The sequence below is a fragment of the Protopterus annectens genome, chromosome 6.part0 (assembly GCF_019279795.1).
Source record: "Protopterus annectens isolate FY-2018-M chromosome 6.part0, PAN1.0, whole genome shotgun sequence".
In the NCBI taxonomy this organism is placed as follows: domain Eukaryota; kingdom Metazoa; phylum Chordata; order Ceratodontiformes; family Protopteridae; genus Protopterus; species Protopterus annectens.
Window position 1 is genome coordinate 266,289,897 of NC_056737.1, and position 17,307 is coordinate 266,307,203.

The following is a 17,307-nucleotide window of genomic DNA, read 5'->3' on the forward strand; positions in this document are numbered from 1 at the left end:
CCACTAATATTTATCAGCTACTCAAAAGCCCTTAAAAGGGAGTCCAATTATTACTGCACAATATTATTACCCAACTGGTAAGTGTGACTAAACAGTCAAGGCTTATTAGAGTGACTTGGTACAGGATCACTATATACATGCAATGTACTCAAGAGCTTAAATTATCTCTAGACAAAACAGCCACAGTTAAAAGGGTTTAAAAACATTTAGTAATAAATAATTAAAAACACAAGATAATACTTTTTACAACACAGTGCTAATCAAGAGTTCAGAGATCACAGAGAAATGCTTAAAATAATTCAATAGTACAGTTCTGACGTCACAGAAAAACTCAGTCTAATCTTTCTAGTTTCTAGCTATTACTAAGAAAAAACACAAATCTAAGATAAACTTAAATATAGAGCAAAGACAGTGCTGATGAGTTGGATAGTCAAGACAAAAATGCTTAATGCTCTCTTATTCTCTCTGTTTTTAAAATCACATTCCTAGTTCACATTACATCATTCATCACACTTCCCTGGGTTCCCAGGCTAACAGAAACTGCATTTACATTCTTCACCTCTGGACAGAAACTAGAGCAATAAAGGACATTTATGCATGCAAATTCTGGCCATTAACTATGGCCTTAAAACAATAGCAATAATTCCTTCATCTAGACTAGCTGGAGCCGTGTTTACATCAAAGGGCCACAACATGCTCTACTTGGTCAGTAGAGTGCAGTGTTGTTACATTATTTTCCAGTTCCACATGTAACACTATTTTTTCATTTAAGACAACAAGCCTGTGGCTTACATTAATATTTACAAATGACAGAATTATCTATAAAATTCTAGCTAACTAGGCCGTCAGCCTTCACAAAGTTAACCTAAAATTATTCTACAAGCACAATATCTATGTACTGCAGAAGGGATCAGTCCATTGCTTTTTGATAATGTTACAGTCACAATTTTCCTTTCAGTTTTCTGATTTAATTGAAGAATACCTGCTGTTGCATTCATTTCAGAGATATAGAAGTGGAGTTTGGCTCTCTCCTCCCACTGTGTATATGATAACTTAAATGACAGTTTCCAAACTTTCTCTGTATTTCTGTGTTACAATGATGTAGTAAGAAATCCAGAAGTTATTAATAGCAGAGAATTCATTTTGTCCAAGTCCTGATCATGAGCACATTGGGTTGCTGAAGTCAGTATTTCTATTTTCATAAATTTAATTTATTGCTTCAACTTTCCCATCAGTACAGTTTAGGAGGTATGATTATTGATTGGGCTTGATTTTATTCTTAAGTTAAAGATGACTGTATCATGATTCATATTAATTACAGTGTAATCATGGGTGTGCAATGGAAAAAATAGCATCATGAAACTTGGCAAATAAGACATAAATTATGATCAACTCATAAAAACATATAACATTATTAAAATCTAGGGACAATAGGTCTACCATGTTATCTTGAGATATATGAGCTGTAAACACAACAGCTATACATTTGTGTATGCAACTCATTCACCCAAGTACATATATATATATATATATATATATATATATATATATATATATATATATATATATATATATATATATATGTTTCAAATCAAAGTACTCAGGGATAATGACAAATTCTTGCAAATCTGTACAAATGAAAAAATGCTTCTTTGCCAGAGAGCAGCCCTCTTAAGTACGCTTCAAGTCAGAAAAGGGAGATTTGTCCACTGCCTCAACAAGAACTCTGTAAAGTTGCATTAATTGCCAGTGAACCTTTTGACAAAGTTGTGAACTCACTGTACACAAATATTCTAAGTGTTACTAAAGTATAGAGAACACACTGTTCATCACAACTTTAATTATTTTTCAGTGGAAACATTCATTAGATTCCAAGTCTTTTTTGTATACCTTTAATTACAAGAAAATGAAAAAGCTTCATTTTGAATTAAATGAATTAGTAATATAACAACATTTACAAGGACATTTAGCAAAGGCTAAGTATAAAACATGTAACAAGAAGTTTGAATAGAAATGGGTACTATCAGTATGAAAATACACCTGTGGTTGCCAGCATGAACTATACCTTCCATAAATTCCAAGTCTTAAAATATTATTTTTTAAATTACAATAAGCACAGTAAATTTTTTTTATGTTTTTGTAAACACTTTATATTATGTCAGTAACTGCTGAAGCTACAGGCATACTGCTGAAAGTATTTTGTTCATTCTGCTGGGAGCTTTCATATGAGACCAAGCAATTCTGAATGCTGCTTGTTTCCTGAAATAATGACAGTATACAAAATGAGTGAATGAACAATTTTTCATATCTCTCTAGCTGTACTAGACATAAGTCACATATCAGTGCTTTTGTATTGTTCATTGTGTAAGCTTTATGATAACGTATATTTCAATAGTCTGTATATAACATTATTTCTACAACTATTAAAATAAAAATGAAGAGACAATATTAGATGTCTAGAATCAGCGTTAGGATGATCCTAGGGAAAAAAACTGGAGGTGCTAATTGGGTTTAATTTAAATCATTAAATGGATAGAAGCTGCTTTTCTGCTACCCATTAACTTCAGAGAAGCATTTTCTTTCTTTATTCATGTTGTCATTGTTATATTTTTGTCATTACATTACTTGAGAATATAGGTCATGAGTGAAAACAGATACACGTGGTTCAGTTCACTTACCTGTAAAACAAAGAAATGTATGCAACATAAACTACATTTTTTTTTCAGGCTGTATCATGAAATATGTAATTTGTATATGTTTTTTTTCCTTGTACAGGGCCTGCCAGTGTATTTGAAGGCTACTGAACTGTGAGTAACTAGCATTTATTTTATGTTACCATTTTAGGGGGGAAATGCTAGAAAACCAGGGACTACAGGTGACAATACCTTTAGTGATACAATAAATATTAATAAAGAGGTTAACTGCTTAGTCAGTATAGCAAAATCTTTCATGACATCATGACTGGAACTGGTAAAAGACTGGAGAAGATTTTAAAAGGATTTTAGTGTGGTGTTCATAGTTCTGCCCTTCACACATGTAAAGTAAACGTGTGGATACCACCACTATGCTGATATTTACATAGGTACACACACCCCTCCTGCTCCATCCCTTCAACGGAACAGCAAAAAAAAAAAAAAAAGACAAAATGTAGTGATTGGTTCTTCTGAAATGCAGGAGCCATATAGCCGCCACATTCTGTTACTGCATCCCACCCCAACCCTGCCCCTACTCAACGGAGGGGCAATTAAAAAAAAAGTCCATGATCAAGTCCTGGGAATCCTGAAGTAGAGGAGCTAATCGGGTCCCATTTCTGTGCCCTGTCCCTGAGACCTCCTTCCTCAAATTTTACTTAGGGAAAAAATAAACAAACAGTTATTTCTTTTAAATTGTGGCAAACAGTTGCTATAGTTTATACCCTGCACAGAGAACTACAGCATTTTGATTTTAGTTAAAAAAGAGAGAACCAACTTTTCTCTTTTATACTATGGCAAACTGCAATTGCTACAGTTTAGACCACACAGGATTGACCATGAATTCAGCGCTGTCTTTTAAAAGCCAGTATGCACTAAAAGTGATCAAGATCTGTTTGGATGACTGATCATGTCCCCCTAACACTTTGTGTCCAGGGCAGTTGTCCCCTTTTCCTCACCCCAGCTATGCCACTGCCTATAGTCTTCAACCTTTACCAAAAACTCGGTCAATCAGTTGGGCTTCTTCTGCTGCAGGTCATCATACTTGTGCCTGCATTGCTCTCCTGTATGGGGCATTGCCATTCAGAGTTGTTATCAAGTAAGTCCATATATGTATATATATATATATATATATATATATATATATATATATATATATATATATATATATATAACTCTTTTCTCTATGGGACTGTACCGAGTGCTTCTATCTTTTGCAGATACAAAGCCTGCAGCTGGCATAGGAGTATCTTAATCTCTTTTTTTATACTAGCTTGGAGTTTTATTTTGAACTTTCACAGAGGATGTCCTCTCCATGTCAGGTTGTACACTTACTGAAACAGTAGGCATGAAACTGAGATCTCTAGGGTATGACAAGCCCACTAAGGCATGCCATAATTTTGTCTGTCAGCTTAACACCCTGTGCTAGCACCCACTGGTGCTAAAAAGCAGTTGTGTTCACAGAATGGCTGCACATTCATTTACATCACTCCAGAAGGCAGAATTAGGAAGCGTTTGCACACGTGCAGGAGCTCTTTGCAGCTCATCTACAGCAGTATTAACTCTGCTATGATGATAAATGCAATTGCACATATGCGCAGTAATGAGCTTTATAGAGCTGAGTACCAAAAGGCCCAGATGCATAAGGACTACTTAAGTTGTACTAAATTTCTTGAAACTTTCTTCAAAGGTTGACCGAAAGCCATAATAAAAGCAATTAGTTTAAAAAAAAAGATTATGCTCAAAACAGAAGAAATAGCCTGTTACTACTGGATTTTCTGTAATACCTTCAGTTCTATCCTCAGTAATGCATCTTACTGGCTTTGCTGTGTAAAACCATCATATTTGGTTAATATTCACTACTTTAACATCAATGGTCTTGTATAATGCAGACTGTCGCATCTGCTCAAGACCAAGCTGCAGGTAATCATGCTGCATTTTAAAGAATAAAGCACCAAAACAATTACATGTCATTGTCTTCCCCCAAGCCTTCCAACATTCATTCATAGGCCAACATTTCAGTGCACACATTCTTACCTGTAAGTCAGGTGAACAATTTATTACGTACACAAAAATGGAAAGGGAAAAAAGAAGCTATGCAAAACTAAAAAGAGAATTAGCAAAACTGTCATGTATGTAAGTATTGTTTTCTTTCTGTATTGCAAATGTTGAATTACTCATTGAAATGCATGAAACAAAATTGATTGCACTCAGAAAGGGCATGTTATTGTAATTACTGCAAAGCTTGTATGTCTAAGGAAAATATGTTACAACATCAAGAAGCAAGATACAGGAGAGACAGTTTACTGCCAAAGAATGCCATATCCTAATGGATGCACTTAGTATATATGGAAAATGTCTTTTTCAGAAAAGGGAGTGTCAAAGCAGGTAGAGAGTGCAGAGGCATGGAATCATGTTGTTGGTGACATAAATGTTGTAGGGAGATGGAGCTGCAACTTGGCACAATGCAAGAAAAAGCTAATGGCAAGGTACATTATGCAAGTATGAAATCTAGGCAGAATGCAATTGCCTGTTGGAGGATCTGTGGTGGGTCTTTCATTGTCCAGTCTTTAACAACTGATGAAGAGTACCTGCTCCCTTTACAAAGTGATGACTATGATGCAGCAGAGGAAGGCACAGGATTCATTTGAAGTAGCACAAACACCAGTAATTTCAGATACCTACAATATCCCCACACAGTTAGTATTGATACTGGCTATTTCAGGGCATGTGTACTTGGGTAACTGTGTACTTATAATTGTGAAATGTTTCCTCATAACATGAGCTGTAGTACAACCTCAGCACACAGCACATAGTAAGAGTAAATATCATAAATTTAGTACTAAATCTTAAGACACTAACCACATCATTATGTATTTCCTAACAGGGACAGCACCAGAACATTTGGAAGTTGTGCTGCACCATAGCAGGCTGATGTTGAAAGCAGAATAGCTGTCATCAATGATGTCATTACTCTCACACTCATGACTCAGCCTCAGGATAGTGGCACTCAACAGCAAAGTGTACTAGCAGGACCCCCAACTACACAACAGTTGGAAAATTCAGTAGTCAGTGACACATTCAGCATAATACGGAAATGACATTACAGCAAGGGGTAGTACCATGTAGCTCATGAACCCTTTCCTGTGCATGGGAGAACCCCTAGAAGAAGGCACAATCTTGTCTGAAGTACCATTACTGACTGACATACCTGTAAGCAGAGATACCAAGTGAAGACATCTTTTATAGTTAGCTTAGGAGGCACATGAGAGCTTGTCTTCCCAGCAGCAGGAGTGCTTTGTCATAGTTTAGGCCCAGGTTATTGCCTCTGAGAGTCAGACAGAGATGGTTAGAGTGCAACAGGGTATATGTGAAGAAATTCACCAGTACAAGGGAATAGTGGAGACCAGGGACAACGCCACAATGATTTTCATGCACAGTATGGTTGCACACATGACATCCATGTTAACCTCTATCCACACATTAGTAAGGACTTAACAGACACATACTGGGGACACTGCTACTCATGGATGAAGAAGTGTACACATGCAGGGTGAATGATTACCCATATAATATATACTTCGCAGCAAACTGCTGCAGGTACTTATGTGGAATTTCCCCCAAAAGAAGGCAGTTGGGTTTGGTTAAACTTCCACATCATGGAGTAGAACTTCCTGGTCAAGATGTTGGTCCTGCAGCACTGTTAGGACAATATCAAGAGGTTCCCTTGCATCCTGTAGATCCCATCACTGGAAAAACTCTACATCTAGCTGACATGCTAGCACTTGCACACAATCTGTTGGGCCATTACCAGCACTATCATTAGGCAGACATTGTGTGTGACATCTTCCAAATGTGATACAAAGTTTCAAGTGATGCAACACATACTTTACTTAGCACGAAAATAATTTGTAGAGTATGCTTGACATCACATCTATTGGAACTGAAAAATGTTGCACTTACCTTCATACTCCTGAAAAAATGAAAGAAAAAAAAGGCAAGCAAAACTACAAAAATGTAGAGCAGCTGTAAGAATTAAACATTTCAGTATGACAAACTGACATTTGCATTAGCAACTAAATGTAGCTTCAGTAATACATGATTTCCATTACTGTGAATGCTAAACTTTCTGATATCATATGTTACTTACATTTCTCCCAGACTCAGTATAACTAGCAGCAGTGCCACTGAAAACTAAATGCTGTACAAATGAGGACAGCATTAACATATGAGCAAATAATTTGTGTATGATATATAAAAAAAGAAAAGCCTGATGTACAGTGTAAGTTGACCATGCACCATTCAGCATAGCCCACTGGTAACATTTCATGTGCTAAGTGTTATCTTTATAACTTTACTCACATTTTTGAAATTTACTTATCAGGTACATGACGGTAGTATTGCTTAGTTGGATATGTTACTTCATAAGGATATTAATAAGAAATGTTTTACCTCCAAAATATATTGAAAAAGTAACTACTCCAATTGCCCATCCATACACATAAAAAAAAAGCAGTTGTGAAGGGACAATATGTTCAGGCTGCATTGATGGTCACCATGGAGGAAGATTTTTTTAGATGAATTCAAGGTGTTGAAAGAGATGTTTCTAAAGTGGGGGGTACCCCCTAGATGTTCTTAATCTTTCACTGTTGCAGACATCACATTTGAGTTATCCCTGCCAGGGTAGCCTTCAGCCGGCCCGAATACCAGAGGCTTAGTATTTCTGCTTCGGTTGCTGTCACTTCAGGACTAACATCAGGTTGTCAGTGGTATAAAGTAAGGCAGCCAACGCCATTACATCAGTCTTTCTTGCTGTGGAGCCCAAAGCAGAAGCAGTTCGCACAAGTGCTGGTCAGCTGCTACCTGAGTTTCATCTACTGAATTGAAGCTGAAGTCTTCTAAAGCTAAGTACCCCATATTCCATCCCTTCAGCCTCTCCCCCAGAGGATATTTCCTTTGGGGAAACCCTTCATACCTTAAGGGAGCATTTCCAATGGGAGACCCAGGACTACCCTCAGTCTAAAAAGAGACTCAGGGAATTCTTACATCTTCCACAGCACAGACCCTTGGCCATCCTCCCAGTCCTGGATGTTGTGGAGGATGTTTTCCTGGAATCCAGCTTGACTTCTGACACCCTCCCTCCTGCACCCAGAAAACCAGACGGGTACTATAGAGTCCTTGACTCTCACAAATTAATTTCTTTTTAAGAATCCTACTGCTGACCCTGAGGTCATTTCTCAAGGGCCTAAAGGGATTAAAGCAACCTCTGCTAAGAATCCCACCCCCTCAGACAGGGATTCCTGAGCACTAGACAGATATGGTAAAAAAGTATACACCTCTGCTACTCTTGCTATTAGACCACTAAATTGTCAGTTCCATATGCTAACATTTCAGCAACATACCCTGGAACTCCTCAAACAAAAAATTTCTTCCTTTCCTGCTTGTGCAGAATCTAAAGAGTTACAAGAGTTAATGCATTCTGCAAGTCAGGTAACTAAATACACCTTGCACTGTGGTTTTGACGCCATAGAAGCTTCTTGCAGGGCAGCAGTCACCGAATCTGTCATTAGAAGGCATGCATGGCTTAAGGAACAGCCCTTGCGAAACCATGTCAAATCTAAATTGTTGGATGCCCCTTGCACAAAGACAACTTATTTGGCACTAAGGCAGAAGAGGTCTTAAAAAAGATGGAAGAAAAAGCAAAATCTATGCAGACAGTTAAGGATTTCTTACAGGTCCAGCCACCCAGGTTCAGCAGGCATTGTCCCACCAAGCACTGGTTCTTTCCTGCTCCCACTAAGCCAGTTCAGCCCAGACCCTGGGGAACCAGGCCCCAGACAGCAGCCACAGGGAATGCAAAGATCTAAGCAGTGGATTACCTCCACTTCAAAACCAGGGAGTTCTAAGCCACACCCTTATGATAAGAACTCACAATGATTCACCCCCTTCTCTGCCCACCTTCACTTACCCCTAGGAGGAAAACTCTCCTTTCACACAAGCACCTTGGGCCATCATTACCAATGACCACTGGGATCTCAACATAGTGCCCCAGGGATACAGATTTCCTTTCCACACCCTTCCAACCTCAAAAGGGTTCCCAGATCTACCTCCAAACCAGTGGGAAGAGGTGCAAAAGCAAGTCCTTTCCCTGCTCTCTATGAGGGCAGTAGAGCATGTTCCTGCAGAACAGAAAGCCCAAGGTTTCTACTCCAGACTTTTTCTGGTACCCAGAAAAGAATGCACCTGGTGCCCCATCCTCAATCTATCCATTCTAAACACCTTCCTGGTGATCCCAAAATTCAAAATGCTCACCGTCCAGCAGCTGCTACCCATGCTCTCCAAGGATGGTTGGCTAGCCACCATAGATCTAGAAGAGGCCTACCTCCACATTCCTAGCAGGGAATCATGCAGGAAATATCTCAGTTTCAGGGCAGGATCTCAGCACTTTCAGTTATCTGTGCTTCCCTTTGACTTATCTACTGCTCCCAGAGTTTTCACAAAATGTCTGGCTCTGGCCATTGCCTTTTTCAGGAAAAGGAATATCCAGATTTTACCCATACTTAGATGATTGCCTAATTCAGGCAGACAGCCAGGAAAAGCTGCTCAAGCACCTGGCCTTTGTAAAGTCCCTACTAACCTCCCTAGGGTACACAATCAACGAAAATAAATCCAAAAAGGTGCCCACCCAAAGGATTATATTCCTGGGAGCAAGCCTGGACACAGCATCCTAGGTGGCATTCCTTACACCAGAAAAGCAAATTTTCCTGACAACCTACTTCTCTCAACTAGCCACCAGACCCCAGCTATCTGCAAGGAAAATCCTGCAAGCACTGGGGTTCATGGCATCTTGCATACTACTCATCCCATATGCCAGATTGCATATGAGAAAACTTCAATGGTACCTAAAAAGCCTTTGGTGTCAACACTGTCAAGACCTGGTGACTCTTATACCTATAATTCCTTGCCTCAGAAAAGATTTTCTTTGTTGGGCAACAGCATGCTCCCACAACAAGGGACTACCTTTCTCCCTAGTCCCTGCTACCCAGACCCTCACCACAGATGCATCAGACTATGCCTGGGGTGCACACCTGGATGGTAGGGGCATACAGGGCCAAAGAAGCCCACAGCAAATCCCTCTGCACATCAACCCAAAAGAGATGATGGCTGTCCAGCATGCTTTGATAGCTTTCAAGCCCCTTCTCTCCCCAGGGGCTCTCCTGATCAAGACAGACAACACCACTGTGATGTGGTATATCAACAAGCAGGGAGGGACTCACTCCTACCCTCTATGCAGGCTGGCCATGACTCTTAGCACACAGCCTCCCCCATGCAACTCCACCTGTTAGCACAATTCCTACTTGGTTCTCTCAACTTTCTGGCAGACCAATTAAGCAGATATTTTCTGAACCCATATGAGTGGCAGCTCAACAGAAGAACCTTCACCCTAATAACTCAGAAATGGGGCACCCGGAAGGTTGACCTCTTTGCCTCCCACACCAACCATCAGCTCAGCAAATTCTGCATTAGGGAGCATCACTGCATGGCTTGGAAAGTGGATGTCCTGTCCTTCCCCTGGTTCAATCTATCAGTTTATGCCTTTCCTCCACTACCTCTCATCCCCAGGGTACTGCTGAAAATAAAGGAGGAAAAACCAAGGACAATTCTTATAGCTCCAGACTTGCTGCACAGCCTGTCCCCACTGCCACCATGGCATCTTCCTCAGATTCCAAACCTCCTGACCCAAAGGGAAGGGGAATTCATGCATCCCCAATTGCAGACACTCAATTTGGCAGCTTAGCTTATCCCCTAGCCCTCGAACAATCTGCCAACCTCAGTAAACAGGTTCTCTATGTTATACGTGAGGCCAGATGCCCTAGCAATAGAAAGTCTAATGCTGACAAATGGAAAAGTTTCTGCACCTGGATTCAGGCTGAGGGTGCCAATACAGCACAGACCTCCCTCCCTCTCTTCCTGGATTACTTAGCTGACCTGCTACACAGTGGCCTCTTTTTTCCTGTATTAAAATTCATGCCTCTGCTATGTCTGCTCATTTTCCCACTGAGCAGCCCCTTTTCTCACACCCTTTTATTAAACAGTTCCTAAGAGGAGCTAGCAACTTGAGGCCACGCAGAAGAGCACCTACCACAGCTTGGGACCTTAACTTTGTGTTAGAAAAGCTCACCCTGCCCCCCCCCCCTTCAAACCAGCTTCTTCTGCAGAGCTAAAATTTCTCTCCAGAAAGACAGCTTTTCTTCTGGCCATCACTTCAGCCAGAAGAGCACTCATGGCTGTGGAACCCTTCATCATCTTCCATGCTGATAGGGTATCCCTCAGGATTAACCCATCCTTCATGCCCAAGGTGGTGTCCAGTGTGGCTCTTAACCAATCCATTCATTTGCCCACCTTTTTTCCTAATCCCCAGAACAAGGGGGGAAAGGATCCTGCACTTTCTAGATGTGCACAGACAGCTCAGATTCTATCTAGACAGGACTAAACCCTTCAGAAAGTCTGATCAATTGCTGGTTAGCTTTGCTACAGGGGCAGAAGGCAAATCCATCTCCAAACAAACCATTTCCAAATGGATAGCACACTGCATCCATTTCTGCTACAAACAATATGGAAAGCCTCTCCCAAGGAGGTCAGGACTCACTCCACCAGTGTAGCCTCCACCTCTGCAGCTTTCCTCAGAGGAGTCCCCACCAGGGTCATCCTGGAGGCTGCCACCTGGACATCTGTTCACACTTTTACCAAACATTACCACCTGCCTCTCTTCTCCAAATCCAGAGCAGGGTTTGCCTCTGCAGTCCTGCAGGGCATCCTAGCCAGCCCCTAGTTTCCTTGACTACCTCCACCCTTTTCCTCAGCTTTGGGATTCAACCCAAATATGATGACTGCAACAGTGAAACATGAAGAACATAGTACAGTTGTGTACACTTACCATAAATGTAGATGTTCGAGTATATTCACTGCTGCAGTCCTGGTTTCCCTCCCTCCATCCCCCTTTTTTTCTCTTTCCTTACAAGGGACATATTGGTATTTGCTTTCTACTGGTTCATAGGTTCATAGGTTGGTACTAGGCTATTGGCCCTAGGGCCTATACAAGCACAGGAAAATAACTTTCTTGGGTGGTGTAAGCCATGGAACCTTGCTGGCTAGGCTTACGTAGGCCCTTGGGCCGATAGCCTAGTACCAACCTATGAACCTAGCCATAACAATTCCCTGGCTATTTCTTCCCACACTATTTACTTCCCTGGACCCCTGTCTAGCAGGGTGACTGACGTGATCCCCGGGGTGAATTTCAAACAACACGGAAAGCCTCCCCCCAAGGAGGTCAGGACTCACTCCACCAGAACCTGGCTCCTACTTGGGGCCTCCTGACAGGTTAGGGCAAGAAAAACTGATGTAATGGTGTGGGCTGCCTTACTTTATACCACGGACAACCTGATGTCAGTCCTGAAGCGACAGCAACCAATGCAGAAATACTAAGCCTCTGGTATTCGGGCTGGCCGAGGGCTTCCCTGGCAGGGATAACACAAATGTGATGACTGCAACAGTGAATATACTCGAGCATCTACATTTATTGTAAGTGTACACAACTGTACTTTTTATTGATGAAAGTATGGTAGAGGTTTTGAGCAAATGTGAAAGAAAACATTTTTTTACCCATTTTGGCTACATTGGACTATGAACCTTTAGAATCTGTCCAAATAAATATGAACAAACTGGGGTGTCCAGTAGAATCAGATAAATTAGTAACTAATATCACTAATAATAATAATTATTCAAGTTCCTTTGTCATGGTGTACACGATGGACAGTTATTTCATTATGGATATCTTGAAAAAGAATTGGGACAGTCTCATAAATGATGATACTATTCATGACTATGTTGGTATGAGACCAAGAACTGTATTCAAGAAAAGGACCAATTTAAAAAACATATTTGAGAAAAAACTACTGCCAGTAAAATCTAATCAGGGGATGAAGAAGTGTGGAAGTTGCCCATACTGCAAGTTTATATTTGAAGGGAATGAGTTCAAAATTAAAAACGTTATTTATAGACCAACAGACTGATTCCTCTGTTATTCTACTAGGGTAGTATATTGTGCTGTATGTTCTAACTGCTCAAGATTTTATGTGGGCAAAAAGGTGTGAAGGCTCTGAGAAAGAATTTATGAGCATGTACATGATATTAAGATGAAAAAAAACAAGTGCCCTCTCAAAACACTGTTTAGAACATCTGGATCATAGTTTCAAGTTCTTTATTTTAGAGCAGATAAACATCAGTGAAAGAAACAGGCCATGGACTTTACACTTGGAGAAATCTGAGTTATGGTGGCAACTTAAGTTGAATGCAATAAATTGGCCCAGACTTAATGAACATTTATCAATTGCATGTTTATTAAAGTTAAATGTATTAGAAAGATAGTCTGTTCCAAACTTTATTTGTCCTTTGTTGTAGAAGTCCATATGTATATTTTATGTTATTATAATGGCAAATCTGTTTCTGGACTGATAATAAGCTTTGAGACTATGTATTTTCTAAATCAACCAATGGTTTTCAGAAGATTGGAACTACATCAGCCAGCCAAGTTTGTGGATTATTCTTCCTGGATATGATAAGACGAGAGTATTTGATCCACTGGTAGTTCTTTTTCGACCATGTTTTATGAATATGTATTATTATGTTGTCCATGCTGCTCACTCTCTACAAAGGGTATTTCAAGAATATATATGGAATATTTTTAATTTTTATTAGTTTATTCTGTTGCCATCATGTGTTAGCTAATGCTACCTTTTTCTGCAAGTGAACTGATAATAGGATCTATATTAGAACACCGAACTTTCAAAATTTTGAGTGTTCTCATATCAAACCCTATTAATCGAAAATTTAAAACATCAAACATACAGAACAGTAAATTTTTTCCTAAAGAAAGAATTTGCTGTTCCAAAACACATACACACAACACAAGCACACCAAACAAACAGCAATCCACACACATACACCTAAACTCTTACACCTAACCCTTCACTAAACTAAACATACACCACTAACTATCCACTTACCTTAATCCAAACCCTAACCCTAAGGTCCGTCAATATCACACAGTCACCTCACCCGTGGCCTAACCCTAACTCACTTACCCCGCTCTAACCTTCACACACCTACCCCACTCTAACCCTCATGTCCACACAATTGCACACTTACCTGACCCGCGTCCTAACCCTAACTCACCTAACCTGCCCTAACCCTCACGTCCACACAATCGCACACTTACCTGAACCCGACCCGTAGCTTTACACCACAGCTCTGAAAATACCGAAGGAACAGAAACGGGCAACCAAATTCTTTCCCTAGGAAAAAATTAGGTTTTCTGTTTCTTCAATATTTCCAGCGTTCGCTGAAAACGGGTCGATATTAGAACACTCGAAATTTTGAAAGTTCGGTGTTGTAATATAGACCCCTGAAAATATTATCCTGTGATATCCTTCTATGTGAACTGACTGGTTCATTGCTGAATGTATTTATTAATGCTATTGTATTCTGTGTTCTACCTTATAAGCAAATGCAGTTGAAACATCCGTCAAAGTTAGCAGTACATGTTTATCAAGAGTATCATTCTTAACATAGCTGGCATTGGGCACTCATGAAACCTGCAGTTATGGGGGGCTCCCAGTTGAGTTGCTGTTGTGGGAGGCATATAGCGGCAGCTGGCTTTATAGGTTCATAGGTGACTACAAAGCTAACTGTCCTAAAGGACCATTTTAAGCCTAGTTAATATCCTGAGTTCAGAATCAAACTCTACTTTTTGTCACTGAGATGAAAATATTAACCATTATGACAAACCCACCCCCTTCAAAATATCTGTCAGAAGTGTGATTCAAACCAACACCTCCATCTGGAGACCAGAATAGCCATGAGCCATGGAAGGAGTATAACCCTTGAGTCTGATTCTTTAGACCACTCAGCCATTCTGATATTCACAGGTAGGGAACATGCGAGTGTGTTTGCAAAACTGGTGACAATGGCACATTATGTCTAGAGCTGCCACCTTTTTAAAGGCCCAAAATGGGACTTTCTCATGGAAACATAAAATTTTGCAAGACAAACCATACTCACACATTGTAAAGCACTAGACATCAGTGTTATTCCAATTTAAGAACTCACTTGTGTTGAATTTATCTATTTCTGCTGTTTCATATAATATTATAGTACTTCATGTACTAAATACATCTTTCATACAACTATTACTGGAAATGTATGAAGTATTATTTGTCCTAAAATCTCAGGACTTTTGAGAGAGAGGTGGTAACCCTAATTTCTGACACTTTTTTTTTGCAAATATTATGAAACTGAGCAGGTGTCATTGTGAAGCTGCAATCTTTCAGGTTTGCTTCATGCAAATAACAGACCTGATTGGTTGCATTACTTGTCGTTCATTTATATACTTTCATGTAGAATTGGCAACAAGAGAAAAAGAGGGAAATGAACAGGATGAAACTCTTAATGCCTGACATTGTTATTGGTGATATAAAAGAAGTACCAAGACACCAAGGAGAGAAAGCAGGTAGAACAGCATCAAATCAAACTCAATCTGTAACAGAGAAAAAATATATAAATTAGTGCTGCACAATAAATCTGTAGTGAGCAAAAAGATGGGTCAGATTCATTAATGCCTGCAGTAAGTGTACACAATCCATACATAATAATATGCCTACCACATTTTTTGTGCTTTCTGGTCACTCAGAAAGATTGCACTAAATGTACACTTTGTGGCAACTTTTATGAAGCCCTCTCAATATCTGACATTGCAAGAAATCAGTAGGAAAACTAAAATTTGGAGGAAGAAGCTGTGAGTTATGCTTGTGTTGTCTAGTCATTCAGAATGGTGTACACTTAATGAACACAGTGTAGGTGTTCCTCAATCCTCAATGAGTTGTCCTTTGGACGAGACATTAAACTAAGACCCCATCTGCCTGATTTGTTGGTAGCTTAGTTGGATGCAAAAGATCCCATAGCACTCACTGAAAAGAATAGCTGACGTTTTCTGGTGTCCTGTCAAATTTCCCCTAGTCAGTATAAATGCCACCTTGGGTCTACCCTGAAATAGGCCACTTGCCTACTGGGATTAATCTGGTCAACAAAGTATAAATAAATACTTGAGGTACACAGACCTGTCATAATGTAAAAGCATTACTACAGTTCTGACTGTGATACTACCGCTGAAAGTTTCTAACATGAGCTAAAAGGTTGCTTAAGTGGGTAGGTGTGGTACTAGCAACAGGATAATAAATAGATTGGAAGTGTCCAGGGGACCTCAACTTGACATTTGCTGGGCCCCCCAAAATGATAACTCTGGCTCTGACTGTTGAAAGTGCTAGTTTTAATTTAATAAAAGTTTTACTTAAATATGCATATAGCTATTTGCATACCAGTTACTACTTATGCCAAAGCTGAAATGCTTCTTTAATGTTGCATTTACTGTAATGCAACTAGCAGAATGCACCTGAATTTGGATAACTGCACTTTTGGGGGTATATAAAGCATTCAGTATTTCCTGTTTTTCATTGTTTAATTTCTCACATTGACACATATACTTTGACTATTTTGCTTTCCTAGTCAAATTACTGTTGTAAGAGGTAAGATTTTATTTAGATGTGTGCACGTAAGGAAATAAGTCTGTCTTCTTCTTTGTATTACTAAAACCTATTTGTGGGATAAGCAGGTATCATGACCGTCTATGGTCAATTTTGTGAACTCATTTTTTTCTTTCCTTGGAACTCATTTTTCTTGTTTCCTTATTACAGCTCTGGAGACCTTGATGTACGTTTGGGTTTTGACCTGTCTAAGCAGGAGAAAGAGTTTCTGAACAAGAGAAGGGATGTGGTTTCCCAGGCAATGAAGAAGGCATTATCTTTGAATGTAGTACCAGAGGAGGTAATCTTGTCTTGTTTTATCCTCAATTAACATTTGATGTGTCAGAAACTGAACAGGTCACTGGTTCCAGCTCAAAAGTGCAGAAACTTGAGATAGCTCCCAGCACACAGTACATTTCCAAGCTGCTGCTTTTCAAATACACAAACACTTTCATACCTAAACCGTTCCACTGGTACTCAAAGATTTGACACTGTAGTTCAGGTTTATGTTTTGAGATCACAGCAAGACAGAAAACATAAAAACAGCACAAAAATAATATGCTTCCTCCTGTTGTTCTTTTAGTCCTGTTTTATTAAGAAATGTATCTACACACAGCTGATTGTTGTTTTAATAGGAAATATATCTATTTATAGTTTTGTCATGTCCTCTGCCATTGCTTCCTGTGTAACTTTAACCTGAGTACATAGCACAATTGGTATGCTCCTAATTGTGTCTCAAACCCATTTGAGATCTATCGCCTCTGTCCATCACTAATATCCTTTGACTTTCCTGTAGTTTCTGCACTGCTTCTGTAAAGATGTACTTTATATATTTAGTTACTTATACATTATATATATATATATATATATATATATATATATATATATATATATATATAGTTGTTCAGTAATCCAAGAAAACTCAAGCATATTGTGAGGGTATCCAGGGAATGCCTAACTGATGCTTCTTTGTGGGGTGA

The 17,307-nt window shown here is 39.5% G+C and overlaps 1 protein-coding gene across 1 annotated transcript in view; it reads left to right on the plus strand.

Annotated features, from left to right (window-relative positions):
• The window catches only part of PLA2G4F (phospholipase A2 group IVF), a 1,189,208-nt gene that overhangs the window by 680,322 nt on the left and 491,579 nt on the right, over positions 1 to 17,307 (plus strand). The window contains exons 10-11 of the mRNA XM_044074012.1: positions 2,776 to 2,807; positions 16,499 to 16,628. Coding sequence (XP_043929947.1) covers positions 2,776 to 2,807; positions 16,499 to 16,628 — 162 coding nt within the window. The remainder of the gene's footprint in view (positions 1 to 2,775; positions 2,808 to 16,498; positions 16,629 to 17,307) is intronic.